Source organism: Abramis brama, assembly GCF_963993115.1.
Source record: "Abramis brama genome assembly, chromosome: 3".
Taxonomy (NCBI): Eukaryota; Metazoa; Chordata; class Actinopteri; order Cypriniformes; family Leuciscidae; genus Abramis; species Abramis brama.
In genome coordinates this window covers 5,390,619-5,413,248 of record NC_139965.1, presented here as the reverse complement: position 1 = coordinate 5,413,248, position 22,630 = coordinate 5,390,619, and the positions used below count along the sequence as shown (strand labels likewise).

Here is a 22,630-nt window from a genome sequence, read left to right as displayed (position 1 = left end):
TCAGATCTGTGGTTGGTTACTAAAGGCCTGTTGCAGCCAGCTGGCAGGTGTCTTCTGTTATCTGTTCAGTCGCTCTCTCTCAGAACATTCAATTCCATCAACCTGGAAATCCTCAGTCATCTGCCCAATAGCCAAAAAGAGCAATCCCACTTGCAACAATGATTACCGGCCTGTGGCATTAACATCTCTGGTAATGAAAGGCTTTGAAAGGCTTATTCCTTCCCAGCTTCAGGAGGTCAGTTTGTACGTTGACCCCCTTCAGTTTGCATACAAACGGCACAGAGGTGTGGATGATGCCATATTAACACTGCTACATGGCACTTATTCCTATCTTGAAAAGCCCAGGTCATTCATTAGACTGGTATTTGTGGATTTCTCGAGTGCTTTTAATACAGTGCAACCTCACCTGATGGGACAAAAATTGCTCCAAATGGGCGTGAACCCGCACCTTATTCTATGGATCCTGTCTTTTCTGACAGATAGACACCAGAGGGTCCGAGTCAACGGTCACCTCAGTTCGTCTAAGACAGTATCCACCGGAGCCCCACAAGGCTCTGTAATCTCACCGGTTCTGTATACACTATACACTAATGACTGTAGGAGCAATAACCCAGGTATAATATACATTAAATATTCCGACAACACTGTGATCATGGACACCACTAATTCACTACAAGAGTTACAGATTGAGATGGACATTTTTGCAGAGTGGTGCAAGCAGAGCTGTCTTGGCCTGGTTGTTGACTTCCGTAAGGATGTTTCCTTAATTCCCACTTTGTTAGTCAACAACCAGCCAATAGAAAGGGTTGAATCATATAGATACCTTGGGACAATACTTGATCACAAACTTACCTTCCAACTAAACAGTGAAAACATTTTCTCTAAGTGTCAGCAGCACCTCTTTTTTTTTTTTTTTTGAGGAAGCTCTGTAGACTTCAGGTTCATCAGTCAGTCCTGATAGCTTTCCACATATGCTTCATTGAGTCTGTAATAACTTTCAATATATCAGCCTGGTTTGGAACACTATCCAATATCCATCGCAACACACTAAACAAAATCATAACAATAATTAGTAAAATAATCGGACAGGTATAGGAATCACTTATCAGTATTTATAACAGGAGGACAAACATAACAGGAACACAAATAGCCTCAGACACCACTCACACACTGCACAGCCACTATAGTCTCCTCTCTTCAGGCCAGAGATACAGACCACTCATGTTCAGGACCAAGAGAGCTATGACGAGTTTTGTGCCCACATCTATTAGAAACATGAATGGCTGATAAATTTACTCACCAAGGGGTATGCCCGTGTGTGCGTATTTGGTGACTATTTCTTTTTATTTATCTATTTTTTAACGCAACCTTTTTAATGTTTACTGCTTATTTATCATGTATTTATTGTATTTTGCAAGCTTTAGTTATTACTTATTAGATAAATAAAGTTCTTTGAATTAGAATTGAATATCATCCCCACCCAACTGAGTATCAGCATCCCTACCCAGCTCCGCCTTTGTATCAATACAAGAAAGAAGGCTTTCCTGGAAAAAATATGCACAAAAAGATCAGAAAAGGACTCAATATGACGAGGCTGAAAACGAGGATGAGGATGACAACGAGGACGTGGGCGATTATGACAACAATGACGTGGGCAACAATGACAACGAGTACGTGGACGACAATGACAACAACAACTAATCTGATGATGACAATGCAAGCTACGACGATGACTGATTACAGCAGAGGTGTTGATCTCCTGGACAGGGAAGGTGGAATCAATATAAAGGTGACATGGAGCACATACAATTAATACTGTAGATTGGAATGCAACTGCTTGACTGTCATGTCATCTTAATACTCAATCAAATAAAATAAAATGTAACAAAATTACTGTTTTATATGAGTTTCATTTGTTATCAAGTATCATGGCCAAAAGTGAATGTGAATAATGTTTGACTGATTGGCTGATGAAAGATCCATATGAAAGGAAGCGAATCTCAGATCAAATATGAATCTATTTATTTAAAGTTTGTTCAAAGGGGAGGCAGTTCACTTCTCATGTAATGCTGCAAGTATAGCTCTTAAATATCAGCACAAAAGGCAAAAAAAAAAAAAAAAAATTACAATAACGAAATTGGACAATTAGACAGATTCTAAATTAGACAAAAATCAATACAATACAACAAATTACAAGAAGAAGATCTGACAAAGAAACAGGACAAACATTGAGTGTATTGACACGCACAAAAATATACTGAAAACTATTAAATATCTGCTCATTCATTATCCTCTTAACATGACATTCCACACTGACAAAATCAGATTAGATAGAGCAACCCCCACCAAGCAGGATTGGAAGACAAGAAGATGTCGGTCGGATGTTGGATTTTGGTTGAAAGTGATAATAGGGTTCATAATCAGGTTACGTCATATTGTAAAATTACATGCTTGCTATAATTAATAATACAAAATTGTAGCATTTTGTACACTGGTAACAAGTATGAGACTTACACTGATCTCATCCAGTGTTTAAACAAAGAAGACAGAGAGGCTAGGGGAGTACTTTGGCCACGCATTAAACGAGCACAAGCTGAAGGAAAAGTGGCATACTTTCATGGTCCCTTTGCTTTCATTGAAGGGTAGCAAATTTTTGCCTGATGATGAAGTCTTGGAAAATGGGAAATGTGTTTTTTTTTTTTTTTAGAGGCTTTTTTTGTAAGTATTGCAATTTTATTTTTCTGATCTCATTGTCGATAGCTTATTGACACTCTCGATCCGTTCACTGTGAGTTCCAGTGGGCGTATGTTCTCGTTGAAATCTCGTCTATCTTTTTGTTCTGTTAAATGCAAGGGGTAAAACACAAAGGTATATTTTTGTTTTGCAAGTGGCAGGAGTCACATTTTGTTTTTCTACAAGAGAATCACTCTACTGAAGAAGATGCTGCTTTTTGGAAGATACAGTGGGGAGAGACAATTTTGTTTAGTCATGGCTCCAATCGATCAGCAGGTGTCGCCATATACAATTGCCCTGGGAAGATTGTGACTTTTCAGTCTGATGCTCATGGTCATTGGCTTAATGCTGTGGTCAACAGTGAAGGTACTTTTCTTATTTTAGTTAATGTTTATGGTTATAATAGTAGTGGGTAAAACAAGATTTTATTTTCTAATATTACAGATGTTGTCACACAGCTTAAATCAAAATTTCAAACAAATTTTGTACTAATTGGAGGTGATTTAAATCTAGCACCAGATGAGTAGCTAGACAGATCTCCTAGACGCGCTACGCTAAAACACTACGTGAACCAACTCAAGGCCCAGAGAGAAGGAAATGAATAGTGGAATAAAGTCGTTATTTTTGTTGTTTTTTTGCGCACAAAAAGTATTCTCGTCGCTTTATAAACTTAAGATTGAGCCACTGTAGTCACTTGGACTATATTAACAATGTATTTAATGCATTTTCTGGGCCAGCAAGTTATAATGTCTTAGAAGCCTATGGAGGAGTGATCCAGCTCTCAGATTTAATCAAAAATATCTTAATTTGTGTTCCGAAGATGAACGAAGGTCTTACACGGTTGGAACAACATGAGGGTGAGTAATTACTGAGAGAATTTTCATTTTTGGGTGAACTAACCCTTTAATGACATCTGGAGGTTAAAGCATCTTAATGAGACTCTGTTTTCCTGGGTCAAACCTAATAGATCCTCTAAGTCACGGATAGACTTTTGGCTTATTACTGAGGAGGAACATTCTGAGTTTGCCACTAATGTTTCCATTTCTGCCACACCATTGACAGATCATTTCTTATTGCCTTATTTCTTTAATTTTGACACCAACAATAAAACATACCTTTAGAAAAGATTACTGGAAGTTTAATGAGGAACGTTCAAAGGATAAAGATTATTGTAGTCAAATAAGAAATTTGATTATTGAGATTAAAGATGACCTCACCTTAACTTCTAATCGGAATAAATGGAAATATATATTTGTTCATGTCTGATATGGCCGATTTAACTAAATCCCATGGGGGGTCGAAAGTTAGATTTGTTAGCTGGAATGTCAAAGGCCTAAATAGCCCAATCAAAAGAGGCAGCATTTTTGCATACTTAAAAAAATTAAAATCTGAAATAATATATTTACAGGAAACCCACTTACGCATTGTCGATCATCTCAGAATTAGGAAACCATGGGTGGGGCAAGTTTTCCACTCTAACTTTAACTCTAAGGCAAGGGGAACTGCCATTTTGATACACAAAAGCATCCAATTTACTGCCTCTGCTTCTATTGTAGATCCTCAGGGAAGATATGTTATAGTCTCTGGGATATTATATAATGTTCTTGTCGTATTAGTTAATGTGTATGCGCCTAACTGGGATGATGTGAGTTTTATTAATAAATTATTAATAAAGTCTCTTTATTGCCAGACCTAAACTCCCATCTTATGATTTTTGGTGGTGACATAAACTGCGTAAATGGATCTGTCCCTTGACCGCTCTAATCCCAAATCTTTATCCCGTTCTAAGATGGCCCAAGCCTTATCTACATTTATAGAGCATGTAGGGACGGTTGATCCTTGGCGATTTCAGTTTCCACACAGCAAAGAATATTCCTATTTTTCACATGTTCATCACTCCTATTCAAGAATTGATTACTTCTTTATTGATAAATCTCTCCTTCCTTCTGTTGGACAAATTGAATATCTACCTATTGTGGAATCAGACCATGCTCCTTTGCAATTAGACCTTATTTGCAATTTGAGGTATAACGAACGGCCTTTGTGGAGACTAAACACGGCCTTGTTATCAGATCCTGCGTTTTGTACATTTTGTATCAACAGCTATAGACAATTTCCTATTACATAACAGGTCCGAATCTATTACAGCATCTACATTGTGGGAGACACTTAAAGTAGTTATTAGGGGAGAAATAATTTCATATATCTATCGATGACTTCGCTTTACAGAAGGCGTGTCTCAGCGCCGTTACTAGAATAAGCCACACCCACTCATTAACATATAATTTGCATGCAGGTTGTCTTTGAAAATGAAAACGAAAATGAAAACTGTGAAATAAAAGAGGAATTAAAATGAAAACGAAAAATTAACATTTGTATTTGAATTGTGTCACTATTATTGCGTGAGCGTTACTAAAGAGCATTGTAAAAACTGCATTTGTAGTTTCTTTTTCACGTTTGGATTTTCATTTTAATATTGGCAGTCTTGCCTCGAGACTGTAGTGAAAATGAAATGTGAAATCACCAATTGCATTTTATTTTTCAATTTGACAGGGATAATGCTGTGAAAATGAAATCATTTAATTTCATTCTCAATTTTGTCACATATTTTGCGTACTGTTTTCTGTAATGAAATCGTTAATCTGGTTTTAATTTTCATTTTAATCATTTAATTTATTTATTTAAATTTGGCAGAAAATGCCCTCCATATGATTTTCACCATTGTTGAGATTCATCTGCTGATTTTTGATGTCTGTGAAGTAATTCTTTGTTTGTTGTAGTTTCACAGTGGTGGTAATGTAGAATTTAAGTGTGTTTGTTAGAGCCATAATATACATTGTGTTGTTAGATTATTACTCATTGTACTTGTATTTTTTACAAAGATTAAGAATGTTTATACTGTAATTATTTATGCTTTTGTTATGTCCTTGCTAACTGATGAGGGGATTAAGACGTCATACCCGTGTGGTGGGTAGTAGCAAGTGACGGAGCGATACAGTTTTTTGACCGCCGTTCCATATTTTGTTGTTATATAAAGTTAAAAGGTTGTTCTTGCTTTGAAGTACAAAATAAACAAGAATGAAAAAGGAATATAACGACTTGGATGAGTGTCGCATCAGACTGGTTGCTTTGAACGAATGGTACATATTGTAGAAGGAGTGCCGTTTCAGTGTTAACAATATGACACATATGTGGCGAGCAGGACGAGGCGGAGGGCCGTGAGAGAGCGGCGCGAGGCCGGTGGTCTCGTATCTCTCACGGAGGAGCGGAAGCATAAAAGGAGGAGCGGCGACTATGGAAGTAAAATAATGTCAAATGTTTTTGAAACAAAAAGCCTGTTGAATTGCACTACTTGAAAAAAAATAGGCATTGCATTAACCATGCTTGCATTTTAATAAATTTTTTTTTTAGGGCTTGCATTTTTATGGGCTGAAATTCAACATGGTTGTATATTTAAGCTGTGAATATTTCAGTTAAAAACATTTCAAACACATTTCCATTATTAAAAATTCAATAATCCATATTCACCTTTCATATTTCACTTCCAAAATATTCAAACTGTTTAAAAATACAACCTATAATATTCAACAGGCAATTTTCGGTCCGTTATATTTCGCTTTGCAAATTCGCTTCCACAAATTCAGTGGTTCAAATTCGACAGTAAATTCAACGGAACTGCAGGAAAAGCAATAGATTACCGAGCATACTCTCCATCTGCTGTTAGTCAACCTCACCAGTAGGAGGTGCAAAAGCGCGTGTTGTTGATGAAGACCAGCAACAGTTAGAGCAAGCCATTCATTCATAAAACTCATTTAACACCAATGCAAGTGTATTTGTGATTATTATTACGGCGGTTTTATGTTAAATTCAGTGTCTTCATGGTTACTTTTCCTGTGTAGCATACATGCATCTTTCTCTACCGTGAACAAGATTATAATGTTATTCCCCGATGCGGATATACAGATCCAATGTTACATTTTTGAGGTTGACATATATTTCTCTTGGTTGTTTAGTTGCCTTAACTTTATATTGTGGCGATGTGCTGCATGCAGGCTATTAGGGTTTCCCTCAATACTTCAGGATTCCCCTGCTGGACATATACAATGCTTAACGTGGCTTAATGGACTACAGTGATGTAAAAGACCAAACTCGCAGGCAAGCAGATGGACTCAGAATAACGGACTAAGTTTAATGCTAAACGTTTCCCCAGTGATAGACTGGCATAAAGATGGTTTGACGTTGGACATTCGCACATTTAGGGACCGTCTCTAAAGTGTATACGACTTTGGTATACACGTTTCTAACTTCAATAGCATTTGAATAGAACGACTTACAGTCATAAAAACAACTGTAAAGTGTTCATGTAGGTGTCAGGCATAATGCGCACCCTTTGGATTTTTGATATTTATTCAAATAAATTAAAGTTTGCTATTGAAGTTAGAAACGTGTATGTCAATGTTGTATGCAACTTTTGAGACGGTCCCTAAATGTGCGAATGTCCAATGTCAAGCCAATTTTACATTAGGCTACATTTAGTCATTTATTTAGCAGACGCTTTTATCCAAAGCGATTTACAGTTAAACTAATAATAGGAGGACAACAATATGCAAGTGCTATGACTCTTCCCAGTTTAAACTAATACACGTAGGCATAGTCTACTATACATGTACATATATATATATATATATATATATATATATATATATATAGTTCATATTCTTAATCCATCTAGCCTATATAGTAGCCTACATCCTACATCCCCAATAAGGTGCGAGTTTGGACTTTTATATCACTGTATTAGTCCATAAGCTACGTTAAGCGTTTTGTCCCGACGGAAGGGGAATCCTTGAGTATGAGGTATTGAGGGAAACCGATAAATAATCCTGTTCATGGTAGAGAAAGCTGATAACATGTAGGCTACACAGGGAAAGTAACAATGAAGTTATTGAATGAAACATAAACACAGCTTTTGTGTCTTTATAATCTTTTCCGCATATATACTGACACATAATCATTTTCATTTTATGAATGAATGGCTTGCTCTAACTGTTGCTGGTCTTCGTCAACAACACGCGCTTTTGCACCACCTACTGGTGAGGTTGACTAACAGCAGATGGAGAGTATGCTCGGCAATCTATTGCTTTTCCTGCAGTTCCTGGACGTCAATGTTGAATTTACTGTCGAATTTGAACCACTGAATTTGTGGAAGCGAATTTGTGGAAGCGAATTTGCAAAGCGAAATAAAATGGACCGAAAATTGCCTGTTGAATATTATAGGTTGTATTTTTAAACAGTTTGAATATTTTGGAAGTGAAATATGAAAGGTGAATATGGATTATTGAATTTTTAATAATGAAAATGTGTTTGAAATGTTTTTAATTGAAATATTCACAGCTTAAATATACAACCAGGTTGAATTTCAGCCCATAAAAATGCAAGCCCTAAAAATACAATGCATTAAAATGCAAGCATGGTTAATGCAATGGCTATTTTTTTTCAAGTAGTGCAATTCAACAGGCTTTTTGTTTCAAAAACATTTGACATTATTTTACTTCCATAGGCGACGGTGAAGGACGAGAGAGGCCAGGCCTGGATTTTATTTGATGTTTATGTTTCATTTGATGTGACAGCAGTCATCCATGAGAATGAGACCATGGAATGTGTCAATAACATGTACAATAACACACTGTTTCTGCTTCTGTTTCACGTCAGAGATGCAAATATTGTCCACCCTGAAAGTCTAAATGTGGACCTAAACAAATGAGTGATGAGGATGTGTTTACATGCAAATGTGTTCATGTTCTATAAACAAAGAACAGCAGGAGTATGACACAAAACAAAATAAGAATTTTCTAAATAAGACTAATTCTTAAAAATGTAACAATGTTTTAATGAACACATTCCAGCCAATCACAATCAAGTATTTAGACGGAGGAAATAAAGACTAATTTATTCTGAAACAGCAGAAGAAGAAGATGATATTATTTCAGAGGGATAATGAGTCTAATAATCTTTACAAACATTAGAGATGGACTTCAGGGGAATGAAAGCTTTCATGTCTTTATCTCGTCTCTGTTGTGAATGTGAGGGGTCTCAGCTTTCAGAAGAGGAAAAAAAAGAAGCCTATACTGTAAAAACTAAAGGAGCCTCAAATATCCTGTCGGATACTCAAGGAACTTCAAAATGTAATTTAAGTGCCTCAAAGCTCTTTCTCCTATAGTAGGGTTACTGGAGGAGCATTGACAATCTTTGAGGTTCTTGCTGGAACTTATGGGAATTGTATTTAGTTCAGAGGTTCTGGAGTCACCTTTTCATTACCATGAGACCTCGAAGTGCTTTGGGGGAAAATAGAGGAACTTCAATGCAATAAAAGGGTTATTGGAAGATCTTCTAACATTTAAGTGGTTCCTGGAAGATCTCTTATGTTAAAGCCAGCATCAGGAGGATCCCAATGGTTCAGAGAGGTCAGAATAAGATTATTATTATTATCCTATTTTTATTATTATAGGCTACTTAAGTTTGATTCAGTATACATACCCAGGTGAAAAAGACAATGGGCCCTATTTTAACGGTCTGAAACGCAAGTATCAAGCGCAAAACGCAGGTAACTTTGTGGGCGGGTCTCGGCGCTGTTGCTATTATACTGGCGGGATAAAATACTCTTGCACCCGACGCAAATCTAAAATGTGTTGGTCTGAAGTAGCTTCATTACTCATAGGTGTGGTTTGGGCGTAACGTGAAATAAACGTGAAATAAACCAATCAGAGCGACATCTCACATTCCCTTTAAGAGCAGGCGCGCTTATTCTATAGCGGATTCCTATTATAACGGCGGATTTGCCAGGCGCGCGCCAGGAGCGGTTCACAGCCGAGGAGACCGACGTTCTCGTCAGGGCCGTTGGGGATGGAGAAACACACCCAAATTAACTTCGGTTAAACAGGCGTATGATAATTTGGGTAAATGTGTAAGCTAGATTTATGTGTGGCAGGGGAAAAGAGCTCGTTTATTGGTTTATTAGAGGGTGGGTAGGGGACCAATGAGGTGGGAGCACCTGTAGTATTTAAAGACCTTTATTTTGGCGTCTGTTGACGTGGCTTGCTGATTCCAGGCTTCTCCCCCCTGGCATTTCCTTTCCCGTTCCTGTTATCCTCAGTTTGATTGATAGCATTACTGGTGGCATAGGCATTGTGAGGAATGGTGGCCGTATGCGATCTCAGGGTGCGTGAGTGCTGGCTGGCTGGAGGATCGAGCTGCGGCGCATTGAATAACTATACACTGGGCGTTTGGACGGTGTTAATTTGTTCATCTAAAAATCGAAAAGAGATGTACGGCTCGTGCTAACAGTCAAAATTGCGGGTGTGTGAGTGCTGGCCGCGCCGCATTGTGAGTAACCATACACTGGGCGCTTGGGTGGTGTTCATCTAAAATTGAACGGGAACTTCCCCATCTGGAACCCTATCTAGTGGGAGGACGTTATAAAGAGATGCCGCTGTTGTTTTGCTTATTAGGTTTATTATTTTGATTTATTTTGTTTTCTTTGGTTGTGGACTTCCAGCTTACTCTTTTGTTTTGTTGTGTGGGATTTATTTGCAACATCCGTGTGCTGGCTATTATTATTAGTAATTTCATTTTGCTGTTTTTCTTTGGGTTATTTTCCTCAAGATTATTTTATATTCAGCTATGGTTTTCTTTGTGTAATTTGTTGTGACCGGTTTGAGCTGGATTGGGTAGGTGACCAATCAGGCACTACTCTCTGTGTAGCCCTGCCCGGTCAGGAGGCAGGAGCGTCCTTGATGTGCCATTTTTGTGTTTGTATGTTTTGCGTGTTTGTAGTATAATTGTCTCATTTAATTAGTAGCTAAATAACAGTCTTTTGTGTGTCTCCAGGAGCCAGTAGGATTCGGGTGGAACGGGGGAGGCCGGTTGCCTTGACCTAGAGGCGTGTACTTCACAGTGTATGATGTGTATTGGCACAATTGTCTTGCAGTGCTTTGCAGTCTGATTTTGGGGTGAATTTAAGTAGGGTTGGATGACCTCTTACGTGTGCCCGGCCTGCCTTGTTCCGGTGAAGCCTGGCCCTGGAGGAGTATTTCTCTGTGGTGTGAGCTTTTAAGGATGGTTGTGATGTTTTATTAAAATAAAGTATATTTTGTATCGTGACCCCTGTCTCACTGGGTTATATCTTTGCCCTCAGTGGGTACTACTTACCTGTGTGTCCTCTTTTTGGAGTATTTCCCTGGCCCTCCACCAGGGTGGCGTAGTCTGGTACGAATTTAAGTGTGATCCTAAACTCCTTGCTTATAACATCGCCACATATGCTTTTATAATAAACTATCTATCTATCTATCTATCTATCTATCTATCTATCTATCTATCTATCTATCTATCTATCTATCTATCTATCTATCTATCTATCTATCTATCTATCTATCTATCTATCTATCTATCTATCTATCTATCTATCTGTTCTATCTATCGTAATAATGTATGATTTGCAAAAATGAAAACTGCTGCTTCTGTGTAGATGAGAGAATCAAAGTGTATGCGCGTTGTGCACACATATAAGACATTTTAACTCCGAATTATAACTTCATGTTTAGTCTTTTTCGACAAAAAAAAGGAAAAAGTTATTATATGGCTTCAGATGACTTACAACACAACCCATAACACATGAGTTGTGAACTCATTGATTATTTTTAGGATCTTTTCTGGGACATTTTTTGGAGCTTAACCATTTTTACATAAATTGTTGCATTGAATTGAACTAGACAAGTGTACATAAGAATGGTTTCATGAATCATTTACACAATGTTTTTCTGCTTGTTTCATGCAGTGATCGGTAAGCGATCGGTGGCTGGGGTTGCATTATGCCTGAGATCTGCTTTTGGGTTCCACAGACAGAAAGTCAAACAGGTTTGGAACGTCACAAGGCTGAGGAAATTATTTCAATTTCACAACTACCACATTAATAACATTACTAACAGTAAATGTTGTACTTTGCAGGGATCTCGGTAAGCTGAAATACAAGTTTGAACAAGAATAAAAATCCTCCTGTAGACCTGAAAATCACTGAAGTGCCTGGACCATCCACCAGAACAGAGGAAAAACACACGGAAAACGAATCTGCTGTACCTTTTCACTTTTCTAACTCGTTAAGCACCTCACATGTCCCTTGTGAAGATTTTATTATTGATTGCATGTTATGTTGCAGCGAGTAAAGGTGCGTCACATTTGTGAATTTTGTGAAATTACACAGGCAATAAAGTCCATTGACCATTGTCAGCAGTGTAGCGATGTAATGTATGAAGCACAGCTCACACAGGAGTCACTTTCACACAGCTTTCTGTTGGTCAAATCTAGCGAATTCCAGTGACCAACTTGGTCCCATAGTGACATTATTGACCACAAACGAAATTGCTGATCGTGTGGATTCTTATTGAAATGACTGGAATTCACCAGTGAACATTCACAGAACAACAGATAATTTTACTGCACCTTAATACTGTTTCCGGGTCGAAGCCTCTACTTCTACTTCCTCTATCTTGTTTCATGAGAATACTCAACAACCATTTATGAACACTTATGATTCAAGTCACACATTTAAGCTTTTCAAAAGCCATAGTGTACATTACAGTCTCCAGTCTCACGGCATCCCAGACTTCAACATTTTATGATTCAAAATAGCTGAATAACTAACCATCAGAGATTTCGGTATAGAGATAAAGGTTAGGATCATAATTTTCAGGAATATTACAGCACAATGAGTGCATATTAGCACTGTTTGTTTGTTTGTGGCATCTGATTGAGCTTTTGGACTTGGAAACAGTGATGTCAGACTTACCATCGGACTGAAACACAAATGTTTTAAAGTTAAGTGAAGATGGACATTTTTAATTAGTCAAAATTAAACAATTTTTACATTGATTTATTTCGTGGAACATATGTGTTTCCATGCATTTTGCTGAAATGTCTTTTCTTGTTTATCTATTGTATATACATGGTTGATTATTCATGTTGTTTATGTATTATACTATTTTTTGTGTATTCATTGATATTAATCTATAGTTAGCTTTTTTCCCATGTGCATGGAAGTGTATGTATAAAAATGAATATAAAATATGTAATAAACAATTCTTATTTTGTATTTGGTTCAATTTGTTTATTATAATAGAAGTCAAAGGTAACCATAGTAACAACATGCAATTAAATATGTAAAAAAATGAAATTTGGTTCCTGGAGTCACCCAAAGTGGTTCCACACAGTGCCTAATATAAGAGTTCCTCAGGAAACCTGTGTGGTTCTTCAGAGAACCGCCCCTTTTTAAAGGGTCCTAGAGGATCTACAGACGGTTCCGCCGGTGTGGCAAAGTGAAGAACCCCGAAAGGTTCCTCCAGGCACCTTTTATTTTTACAGTGTATATATGAGCAAAAACTTTTCTATTTTTTTTTTCCCAAAGAAAAAAATATTTGTCTTCCCTTCCTCTTCATTTTGTCTTTTTTAATGCCCCAAACTCTCTCACTAGTCAAACTCTCTCAATATTCAAGCTTTAAAGGCTCTCAGTAACCAGTATCACCAGTCTTCACTACTGAACTCAACCCTTCTCTGTTCAGTTCAAACAGCAACAGATAAAAGTGGCCCAAAACAGAGAAACTCAAACATGGGGTCTGTCCAAATACCCACACTTGGCCACTAGAGAGTATGTGCACGCAACAGGCTATAAGTGAGCACATTTTACTGGTGCAGAGACGAGTATGTGTATTTTGTCATTTCTACAACATTTGCAAATGCTTTTATCATTTAGTTAAAAGCACCATCATTACTAGTAAATCGTGTTACATATATGTATATGCCTATAGGCACTGCTGTACAGACACTTAGAGGTTTATTTAAAAATGCAAAGCTTTGAAAATCAAAATAAACACTTGCATTTTTACAACACCATAAGTGTGTCAAATTAGGTAATCAAAAGTTCTACACACACTTGGACACTTGGGCCAAATAGGAACAATCTATAGTAGACAAATGGTGAAGTGCAAAGATGGCAAGTGTGGATGGACGACGATTTCAAGATGATCAGGGATGAAACACGAGTTACGCAGTCCAGCAATATCATTAAAGCTGCTGTTTAGTTGTGAATGTTCAAATATTAATTTAGAATGTTCAAATAATTGTTTGATTCCATAAGGTCCATATTATAGACTAATACTGACTGACACAGAAGTCAATATGCAAATAAAGGGAAAGACGACAAATACACAAGGAAGTAAAATATGAAATATTGGTTTTCAGAGAAATAAACTGTAAAATTGTAAATGTTCATATCATTTTTTGATAAAGGTTCATATTAATATAGACTAACACTGACACAGACGTCAATATGCAAATACAGAGAAACAGAGGTAGACAAACACAAATAAGGAGGAAGTAAAATATGAAAATTAGTTTTAGAACAATACACAAATGATGTGATGAGCTGAATGAGGGATGAGAGCAGATATAATAATAGCGTAGTGTAAATCTGCAGACAGAAACATCAGACTCAGGACAGAAACACACGACCTCTAAAGTAAGAACATGTTCATTCTTCAAACACAATTACACTTTCAGATGTTAATATTGTCTGAATGATTATGTACAGTGAATTCATGCTGCTGTTCAGATACTAAATGAAATTGTCATATTTTACTCCAAAATGAATCAGGGAATGTTTGATTTCTGAGTTTTTCTATGTGTTTCTTCCTCAGAAATGGACCAAACTCTATATTTGATTCTTCTTCTCATTGGTGAGTGTGTTTGTTGTATTATTTATGGTTTATAGTTTCATCAGGTTTGACCCTGTTATGAAAAGCATTAAATCAAACGCTCTCTTTCACAGCTCTCTGCTCCGTATCTGAATGTGTTCAGCGTCAGTATCACTTTATAAACGTGTTGAAGACCTGGACTGAAGCTCAGAGATTCTGCAGAGAGAATTACACAGATCTGGCCACCGTTGACAACATGAACGACATGAACGAGCTGAACAAGAGTGTGAATGGAGTTGGTCAGGATGTCTGGATTGGGCTGCAGAAGACGAGTGTTGATAAATGGCAGTGGTCTTCAGGTGAACCTGCGCTCTATCTGAACTGGAGACCTGGACAACCTAATGGCACAGATGAGTGTGCTTTCATTTCAAATGGAGAATGGTATGATTTTACATGTAGTAACAGCCTGACTTTCATCTGCAGTTCATCTAACAGCAGTAAGTGCAGCTCCATACAATCACAATAAACATTTATTTATAAAAGATACACCATAAACTGTACTGTAAAATCTAATTAGTTAGACTTACTTAAAAGCATGCAAACAAATTGCCTCAAAAAAAGTAAAAAAAAAAAGTAAAATGAAATAGGAATAGTATGTTGTACTGACAAAAGCTTAGTTAGAATAGTTCAGTTATACAAGAGTTCCAGTAACTAAAAAAGAACTGAGAGTACTTGATAATTTACTGCGCTACTGGACAACCTGAAGGCAGAGATGAGTGTGCTATGATGAGAAATGGACAATTTCATGATTTCAAAGCACATAACATTACAATAATAATGAACGTAAACAGCATATGGAGCTTTAGTCCTGACTGCTGTAGATTCATTTCGCCGTTGATAGTGTTGACATAGAAACACATCAATCCGAGTCTGAGGACGTGAACAGCTCCAGGTAGAATGTCACAGTTTGTCACCTCATAATTACGGTTACTCATGGTGTGAACGCAGCATGAGCTCGTTGTTCTGGTTCAGGAGGAACTGTAAAAGACGACTGCTGTGTGTTTGTGGCGCTCAGTGACTGTGTGTTTCTGCAAAGCCTTACAGAACGCGCTGATGATGTGTGATGTCTGTGCAGCAGGTGCATATGCAATGATTTATCAAAAAATAAACAAAGAAAATATATTTTTCAGGTAGGCTAGTTTTTCATTTGCATATCTTAAAGGTACAATATGTAAGATGTTTGCATTAAAATATCCCAAAATCTCAAGGCCAGTGTTATATATTTTGTTAAGTTGATTACTTACAATATCTCAAATGTTTCCAACTATTTTTAAATCGTGAGAAAATTGTGATTTTAACCAAGGAAACGGGGTGTGTGAGCAGGGGTGAGCTGGGAGTCGCCAGTCAATGCCGTCATATCCGCGTTACCCTCGGTTTCCTCTCGTACTGCGTGGAGTCCTGGACAAATGCGGAAGTTGTAGTTGTAGCGTCTATCAAGCAACAAACGTTGTTTCGTGCAGTCGTTATGGAACACAATTATTCTTTACCGATTGCAGCTGTTTCTGTCGACAAAGACAAGTCCCGTAAACGTCAACGTACGGGTATTATTGCTTTAGGTTTGTGTTTAGTTTATTGACACTGTTTATCACATCTGGTGTTTATGGCCATTTAAATAAATATAGTGTGGCGAGCAGGACGAGGCCGAGGGCCGGGAGAGAGCGGCACGAGGCCGGTGGCGAGATTACTGATGAGCAACGCACCAGTCTCGTATCTCTCACGGAGGAGTGGAAGCCTAAAGGAAGAGCGACGACAGTGAAGAGCGAGAGAGGACAGGCCTGAACTTGTGTTGTGTTTTGTTTTATTGTTTTATCTTTTACTTTCGTTTTGTATTTGTTTTATTTTTATCATTAAAATGTGTCATGAATGTTCGCCGGTCCCCGCCTCCTTCTTCCCATAACATCTGAACTTCGTTACATATAGCATGTGTTATACATAAAGATTAATCAGTATTTTGGCAAATGATGTGGGTATGTTCAAATGTACTTTTACAACAATTGTTTAGAACATGTAAAACTGCGCAGCGTTATCACAACAATGAATTCGACAAATACAGTAACATCTATGATAACCAATTTAATTAAACTGAAACAAAGTTCTAATTCAAGGAAGGAAGAGGACAGGGTCAGCTTGCGGAGCTGTGGGCGTATTTATTTATAAATTAAAGAAAAACATCAACAAAAAGTCGCGCACACAGCGCTGTAGCAGCAAAGTCCAAAGTAACAGCGATTGTGTCCTCGCGCTTCCCGCACTCGCGCTCTCAGCGTGTCTCTCTCCATGAATGAGGTTTCCACGTCCCTTATGTGCGATCTCTCCACGCCAATCACTGAAACAAGACACAGGTGTTTGTCATTTGCACTTGACCCACTTACGCCGCACCTGTCTCCCGATCCTCTCTCCCGTCACAGACTTCGCTATCAGAATCAGAATCAGAAAGAGCTTTATTGCCAAGTGTGCTTGCACCCACAAGGAATTTTTCTTGGTACTGAAGCTTCCAGTGCACATATACAAATACAAATACAACAAGAAACATAGTAATACAATTCTAAGAATAAAATATATTTAAAAGGATAAAAAAAAAACTAGTATGAATAGTAAAAAAAAAAAAAAAAAAAAAAAAAAAAATTTAAAAAAAAAGTAGGGTCACAGTTGGGTTTAGTCCGAATAAACATTTACATATTATGAACATATTTACAGTATTTGAGTAGTATGAATAATATAAATATAAATATCACCTGAATTAGAGAATATTACACTACACAGTGGGAGTCTAGTGCATGTTACAGATTATTAACATATTTACAGTATTTTTGTAGTATGAATAATATAGATATAAATATCACGCCCCCCCCTTGCCATTAAAACTTACTTTTCTTGCGGTTAATTCATTTTAATGAAATAAAAGCATGTCATTAAACGCAACATTTGTAAAAATAGAACTTTACCTCATCATGGACATGATTTTTCGATTCCCATCCCAGACAGCAACATAGTATCAGCCCAGATCCGGCCCAAATCTGGTTCATGTGGATTTCACACGGTCCAGATGTGGGCCGGATCTGGGCCGACACTGTGTTGCTGTCTGGGATCTGACTGATTTACATCCACGGTGGAGTTGAAAACGACAGCTCCCATCATTCCACGCTCTTCCACATCGTCATCAAGCTACACCGGTGTTGTTGTTTGGAATGTAGCAAAATGTAGAAAATCTTGCATATTGTACCTTTAAGTGCAGAAAAATATATAAATCCAGAGGTTTTGTAGACACATTTGCAAATGTTTATATATAAAAAAAATGCTTAAAAAGAAAAATACACAAACTTTATGTATACTGATAAACTGTTTGCAGATATTCTCTTTGTCAAGTATCCTTGGTCAATTTGATTTTAAGCCAGATTACAAAACTACCACAAACCTATTGTTACAAAAATGATAATCAAGGTAAATTAATTGACTCACTGTATTCAAATGAGTAAAACAGAGCAGTATTATTACTCACATCATCACTATTCCTCCTTTTCAGATATCTGAAAAATGCCACTACATTAAGCAGCCTTTCATGCTAAAATGCTGAACTGTTTTATCTTCAATCACGGAGGTCTGCGCAATCGGGCCGTTTTGTCTATGGTGCACACTGGGGATGTTTGGACTCCAATATTATTATTATTTTTTTTTTTAAAGAAGGTCTTAAACACTTTATTATCTTTTACCTCTATAGTTGTAGACTGAATTTAGTTTAAAGAAGATCTAGCCTACATTTCTCTTTTTCATTAATGGAGATATGGAAAATATGCCATGCTTTAGTTTAGTGGATGATTTCTGTCCCCTAGTGGAAAACAAAGACCTTTAAAAGGAAAATGACAGTGAAATTACCACTATAACCAGTAGATGGCAGCAGAGGACTCGTTTGCTCTTTAAAAAACAAGCTCTTTAATTAACAAAAGTTTATGATATTTGCACGTTTTGTCAAAATGTATTACAAAAATCTTTAAAGCTGCTAAAATTACCCAGAACTTGTTTTCTTCTTCTGGTCTGTGTTGCTGTGGGTCTATTAGTCTGCATTTACACTACAGCACTAAATGCACAGGTTTATTTTGACAAATGTTTTGTCCCGTCCGTCGCTACGGTTATCACTGTCAATCACAGCAATTTCAGGAGTGACTGAGGAACAATGTAACGGATTCATACCTGTAATTATATATTTTTTTCTTGGCAATTTGGAGTGCAGTTTTCATACTCTATGCTTTGCCTATCCTGTTATATAAAGTCCCTTCCATTTCTGGCCTCGTCCCTGTGTGTGTGTGTGTGTGTGTGTGTGTGTGTGTGTGTTTAAGTTTCCTCGGAAATACTTCCATATTATTTTTTTCCTTACAAATTATATTATCAGCATAACAATTTGAGTAAATGTAACTGTGTAAAATATAATAACATCATTATTGTATGTAATTCATGTAATTTGCTAGTGAATATAGAACAGACTGTGGATAAATGTCACACTTTCAATGTTGAGTCAATTTCTGTGTAGAAAAAAAACAAAAAAGTCCAGTTCAAAAAAAAAAAAGGAACAAACTGATTTTTTTGTTGTTGTTTTTTCAAAGACACAGGATTCGTCTCGGACAATCAGAATAAGGACTGGAGAGATGCTCAGAGTTACTGCAGACAGAATCACATTGATCTGGTCAGTGTGAGGAACCAGAATGAGAATCAACAGGTTAAGGATTTCATTAGTGGTCTTTCATTATTAGGATCACAGATCTGGATCGGTCTGTTCAGAGACTCATGGCAGTGGTCAGATCAGAGTAACTCCTCATTCAGATACTGGAAGACTGGTGAACCTAATAATGTTGGAGGAAATGAAAAGTGTACAGTGATCAGACCAAACGCTCAGGGTCAATGGGCAGACTTCTCTTGCAACAACCGATTTCCTTTTGTGTGTCATGAAGGTGAGCAGATCCTCACAAACACACACAATCCATCCATCACCTCCAGATCTCTTAAAGTTCACGCTACATGTCTGACATGACAGATTCCTCCACAGTGTTTGTTCTGCATGTTGTTTTTGATCAGTCTCTCTCTAGTTTTTGCTTGTGGTTTGTTTTGTGTCCAGATAAACTGATTCTGATCAAAGAGAATCTGACGTGGCCTGAAGCTCTGAGATACTGCAGACAGAATTATACGGATCTGGTCTCGGTTCATTCAGAGGAGATGCAGCGTCGTGTGATGAATGTGGTTAAACGTGCGTCTACTGAGGCGGTGTGGTTGGGTTTACGTCACTCCCATATTTTGGGCATCTGGTACTGGGTGAGCGGAGAGACCGTGTGCTTTCATAACTGGGCTCCAGGAGAGGAGAACTGTGTGTCTGGAGTGAGATCTGGAGCAGTTCAGTCTGGAGGAGATCAGCGCTGGATCAGCCGTCCTGAACACGACAAACTCAACTTCATCTGCAGCAGATCTTAGGAGTGAAGGATATGTTTGTGTTCTTACATAACTGGCGAATGTTTTTTTTTTTTTTTTTTTACTGGCAAACACTTTTAATATTGTTTTAATCGTCAGATAATGTGCTTATATCAGTACATGAAATTAATGTATGTCATTTAAAAGTATCATATGAGTCTTTTCTCTATCAATGTAATGTTCTTTGGGTATTTAAAATACTAATGTGCACTATATGTTTTAAAGACCCCATGACATCAACATGAGTTTTCATCTGTGACTGTTCAGTCAAACATTCTTGCTGTTAAATAGAAAGTAGAAGATCATGATTCGAGGATGTGGCTCAAAGTATATTGGCTGTTATAAAGAAAATAAAAGCAAAGCACAAGCCACGTCAGTTGATTTCATGGGATCTTGTTATTCTGGTGGTGTGGCTTCTTTCTTCTCCTCACTCCTGTGTTTTACACTAGTCATATATTTACTAATTACTTGTTTATGATTGTGATTGTGAGCATCTATATGTGTCTCAATGAAATGAAATATGTTTTATTCTTAAAGAGAAAAATAAAGTTGAGTATAAAGTATCTTGCAACCTGTAATGTGTGTTCAACAACACCAGCTCAAATACAAATATTTACAAACAGCATTTTTGTGTTGTGACATTTATAAAACACAAATATACAATTTCAATTGAAAAAATGTTGAAAAATGTAAACATTCTTTCAACTTAATTTTTATTAACAACTCAACATTCTACACTGTAAAATCCTCAGTGTTAAATGGAAACTGAATGTCTGTATGCCGATAAACTTCTGCTACAGGTTCCACAGTCCCAACTGAATTGAAAGGCGATCGGTTCGATAGTCGGACCAAGGTTATAGAATAATACCGCTTTCCTTCCGCTCTGCCCTGACTCTGAGTGCTTTTAAAACAGCTTTGAAGAAGTACTTTTTTATCTTGGCTTTTGAGTCTGACCCAGGAGAGAACTACATTTTGGTCTTTTATGTAGTTATTGTTTACTGTGTTTTGTTTGGTTTTATGATTTTTTTAATTGTATTGTACAGCACTTTGGGCTGCACTCTTTATTTGGGCTGCATATTTATTCAAATCAACTTCGTCCTGTTCACTACACTTCCCAGAATCCTCCTTGTCTCCACACCTGAACTCTCTGTAGTCTGTAGGTTTGAATGATTTTCAAACCTGAACCAAACATATTTTTATTCGAAAATCAACAGTATTTCATTAGTCTTTAGTCTGTCAAAAAAAAACAAAACAAAAACAAAACAACAACATTAAAATCATGACCTCAAATGTCATTGTGAAAAAAACAAAAACAATGACTGTTGTAACAGTGCGTAAATCAGACCTTTCAGGCTATAGCCTAACGCTAATAAGCCTTATGCCAAAATGATTATTACAACTAAATTGTCGATCATTAACTAAATAATTGTGTAGATGATTTGCTTTGTGTAACCCGACATCAGACATTAGTCCAAGTATTTTTTTGCACACAGTGCCGCGACCAATCAATCACTCTTTACAACTGGCTGCACATTCACTGTCCTCGCGGCTGCTCCAACTCGCGCTCGCTTAATGCATATCTAAATTCGTACCTACGGTATCTTTGTAGAACTTCAAAAAAGAGACAAAAAAGATGCTGCAGCCAATGAGCAGCCGGCGGGGGGTGCAGGACGACTCGACCTCCACGGACAGTTTTTAATGTTTTATCAGACAATAACTACTCAAGATTTTGCTTTAGTATAATTTTCGAGACAATTAGGGCCGGATTCAGGATTTGGGACAACAGCTTAGATTTCGGGACTGTCCTGAATTTTTCAGGATGTCTGGTCACCCTATTTAAAGGTTACGTCTTATTTGTGGTGTATGCTGTGGGTTTTCTTCTGTTTTCCTGACCCTCTTGCAGTCTTGAGGAGAGCTATTTCCTACTTATGTGGAATTTATTATGGACACAGTTTAACATTTGATGGTCTGTGTTGTAGCAATAAAATTTAGATTTTTTTTTTATTATTTTTTTTACAAAACTACATTTGTTGCCTAGAATCAAGTATTGTGATCTCTGGAGGGCTCCTCCTGCCTTAAATAAGGAGATGGCGTAGTCAGCTTATATTTCCTACACTACACAAGCTTAATTGTTAGGCTATTTGCTAGTTTGACATGACAGAAGAAAACGGAAAGGTTTTGTGTAGGCTGTCAATGTTTTTATCTTTCATCAGCTTGAAAAAAAAAATCGTTCTGAAAGTGATTCCAACGATATTGTTCCTCTGTGCTACTATCGTTATAGTTGTGATGTAAGGTGTGTTGGACAGTGACTGCGGATGGATGTAACCGATCGGTGAGAGTTGCCGCATGCATAGTGCAATTCACAATGCATCTCTATCAACAGACCATACATTTCGCTTGCCCATACAGACTACTACGTAGCCAGCCATCACATTTAAACAGTCTTCAGAGTCCAGTAAAGAAATGTGAGCTTACCGGTAGCCCTTTTGATCTTTTCCTTTCCCCATGAGTTTTAATTCTGTGATTCTTTAGCGATTTCTTCTTTCTTCTGCTGTTCTTAGCTGCGTTGCAAACCTGAACAAACTCGTGCCGCTTCTATTGTCTGAAGGTTTCTGGCGTGTACTGCTAATTAGTCTAATTTCGCT

General features: G+C 37.3%; 1 protein-coding gene across 1 annotated transcript; it reads left to right on the top strand.

Moving 5' to 3' along the window:
- Positions 1-14,110: 14,110 nt before the first annotated feature.
- LOC311078894 (snaclec agkicetin-C subunit beta-like) lies at positions 14,111-20,153 on the top strand (the record flags this gene model as incomplete). The annotated part of the gene is made up of 4 exons (XM_084107946.1): positions 14,111-14,132; positions 14,478-14,516; positions 14,609-14,833; positions 19,639-20,153. The coding sequence occupies 4 exons, from the start codon at positions 14,111-14,113 to the stop codon at positions 19,986-19,988; spliced, it is 636 nt and encodes a 211-aa protein (XP_083964072.1). The 3' UTR covers positions 19,989-20,153.
- Positions 20,154-22,630: the final 2,477 nt, after the last annotated feature.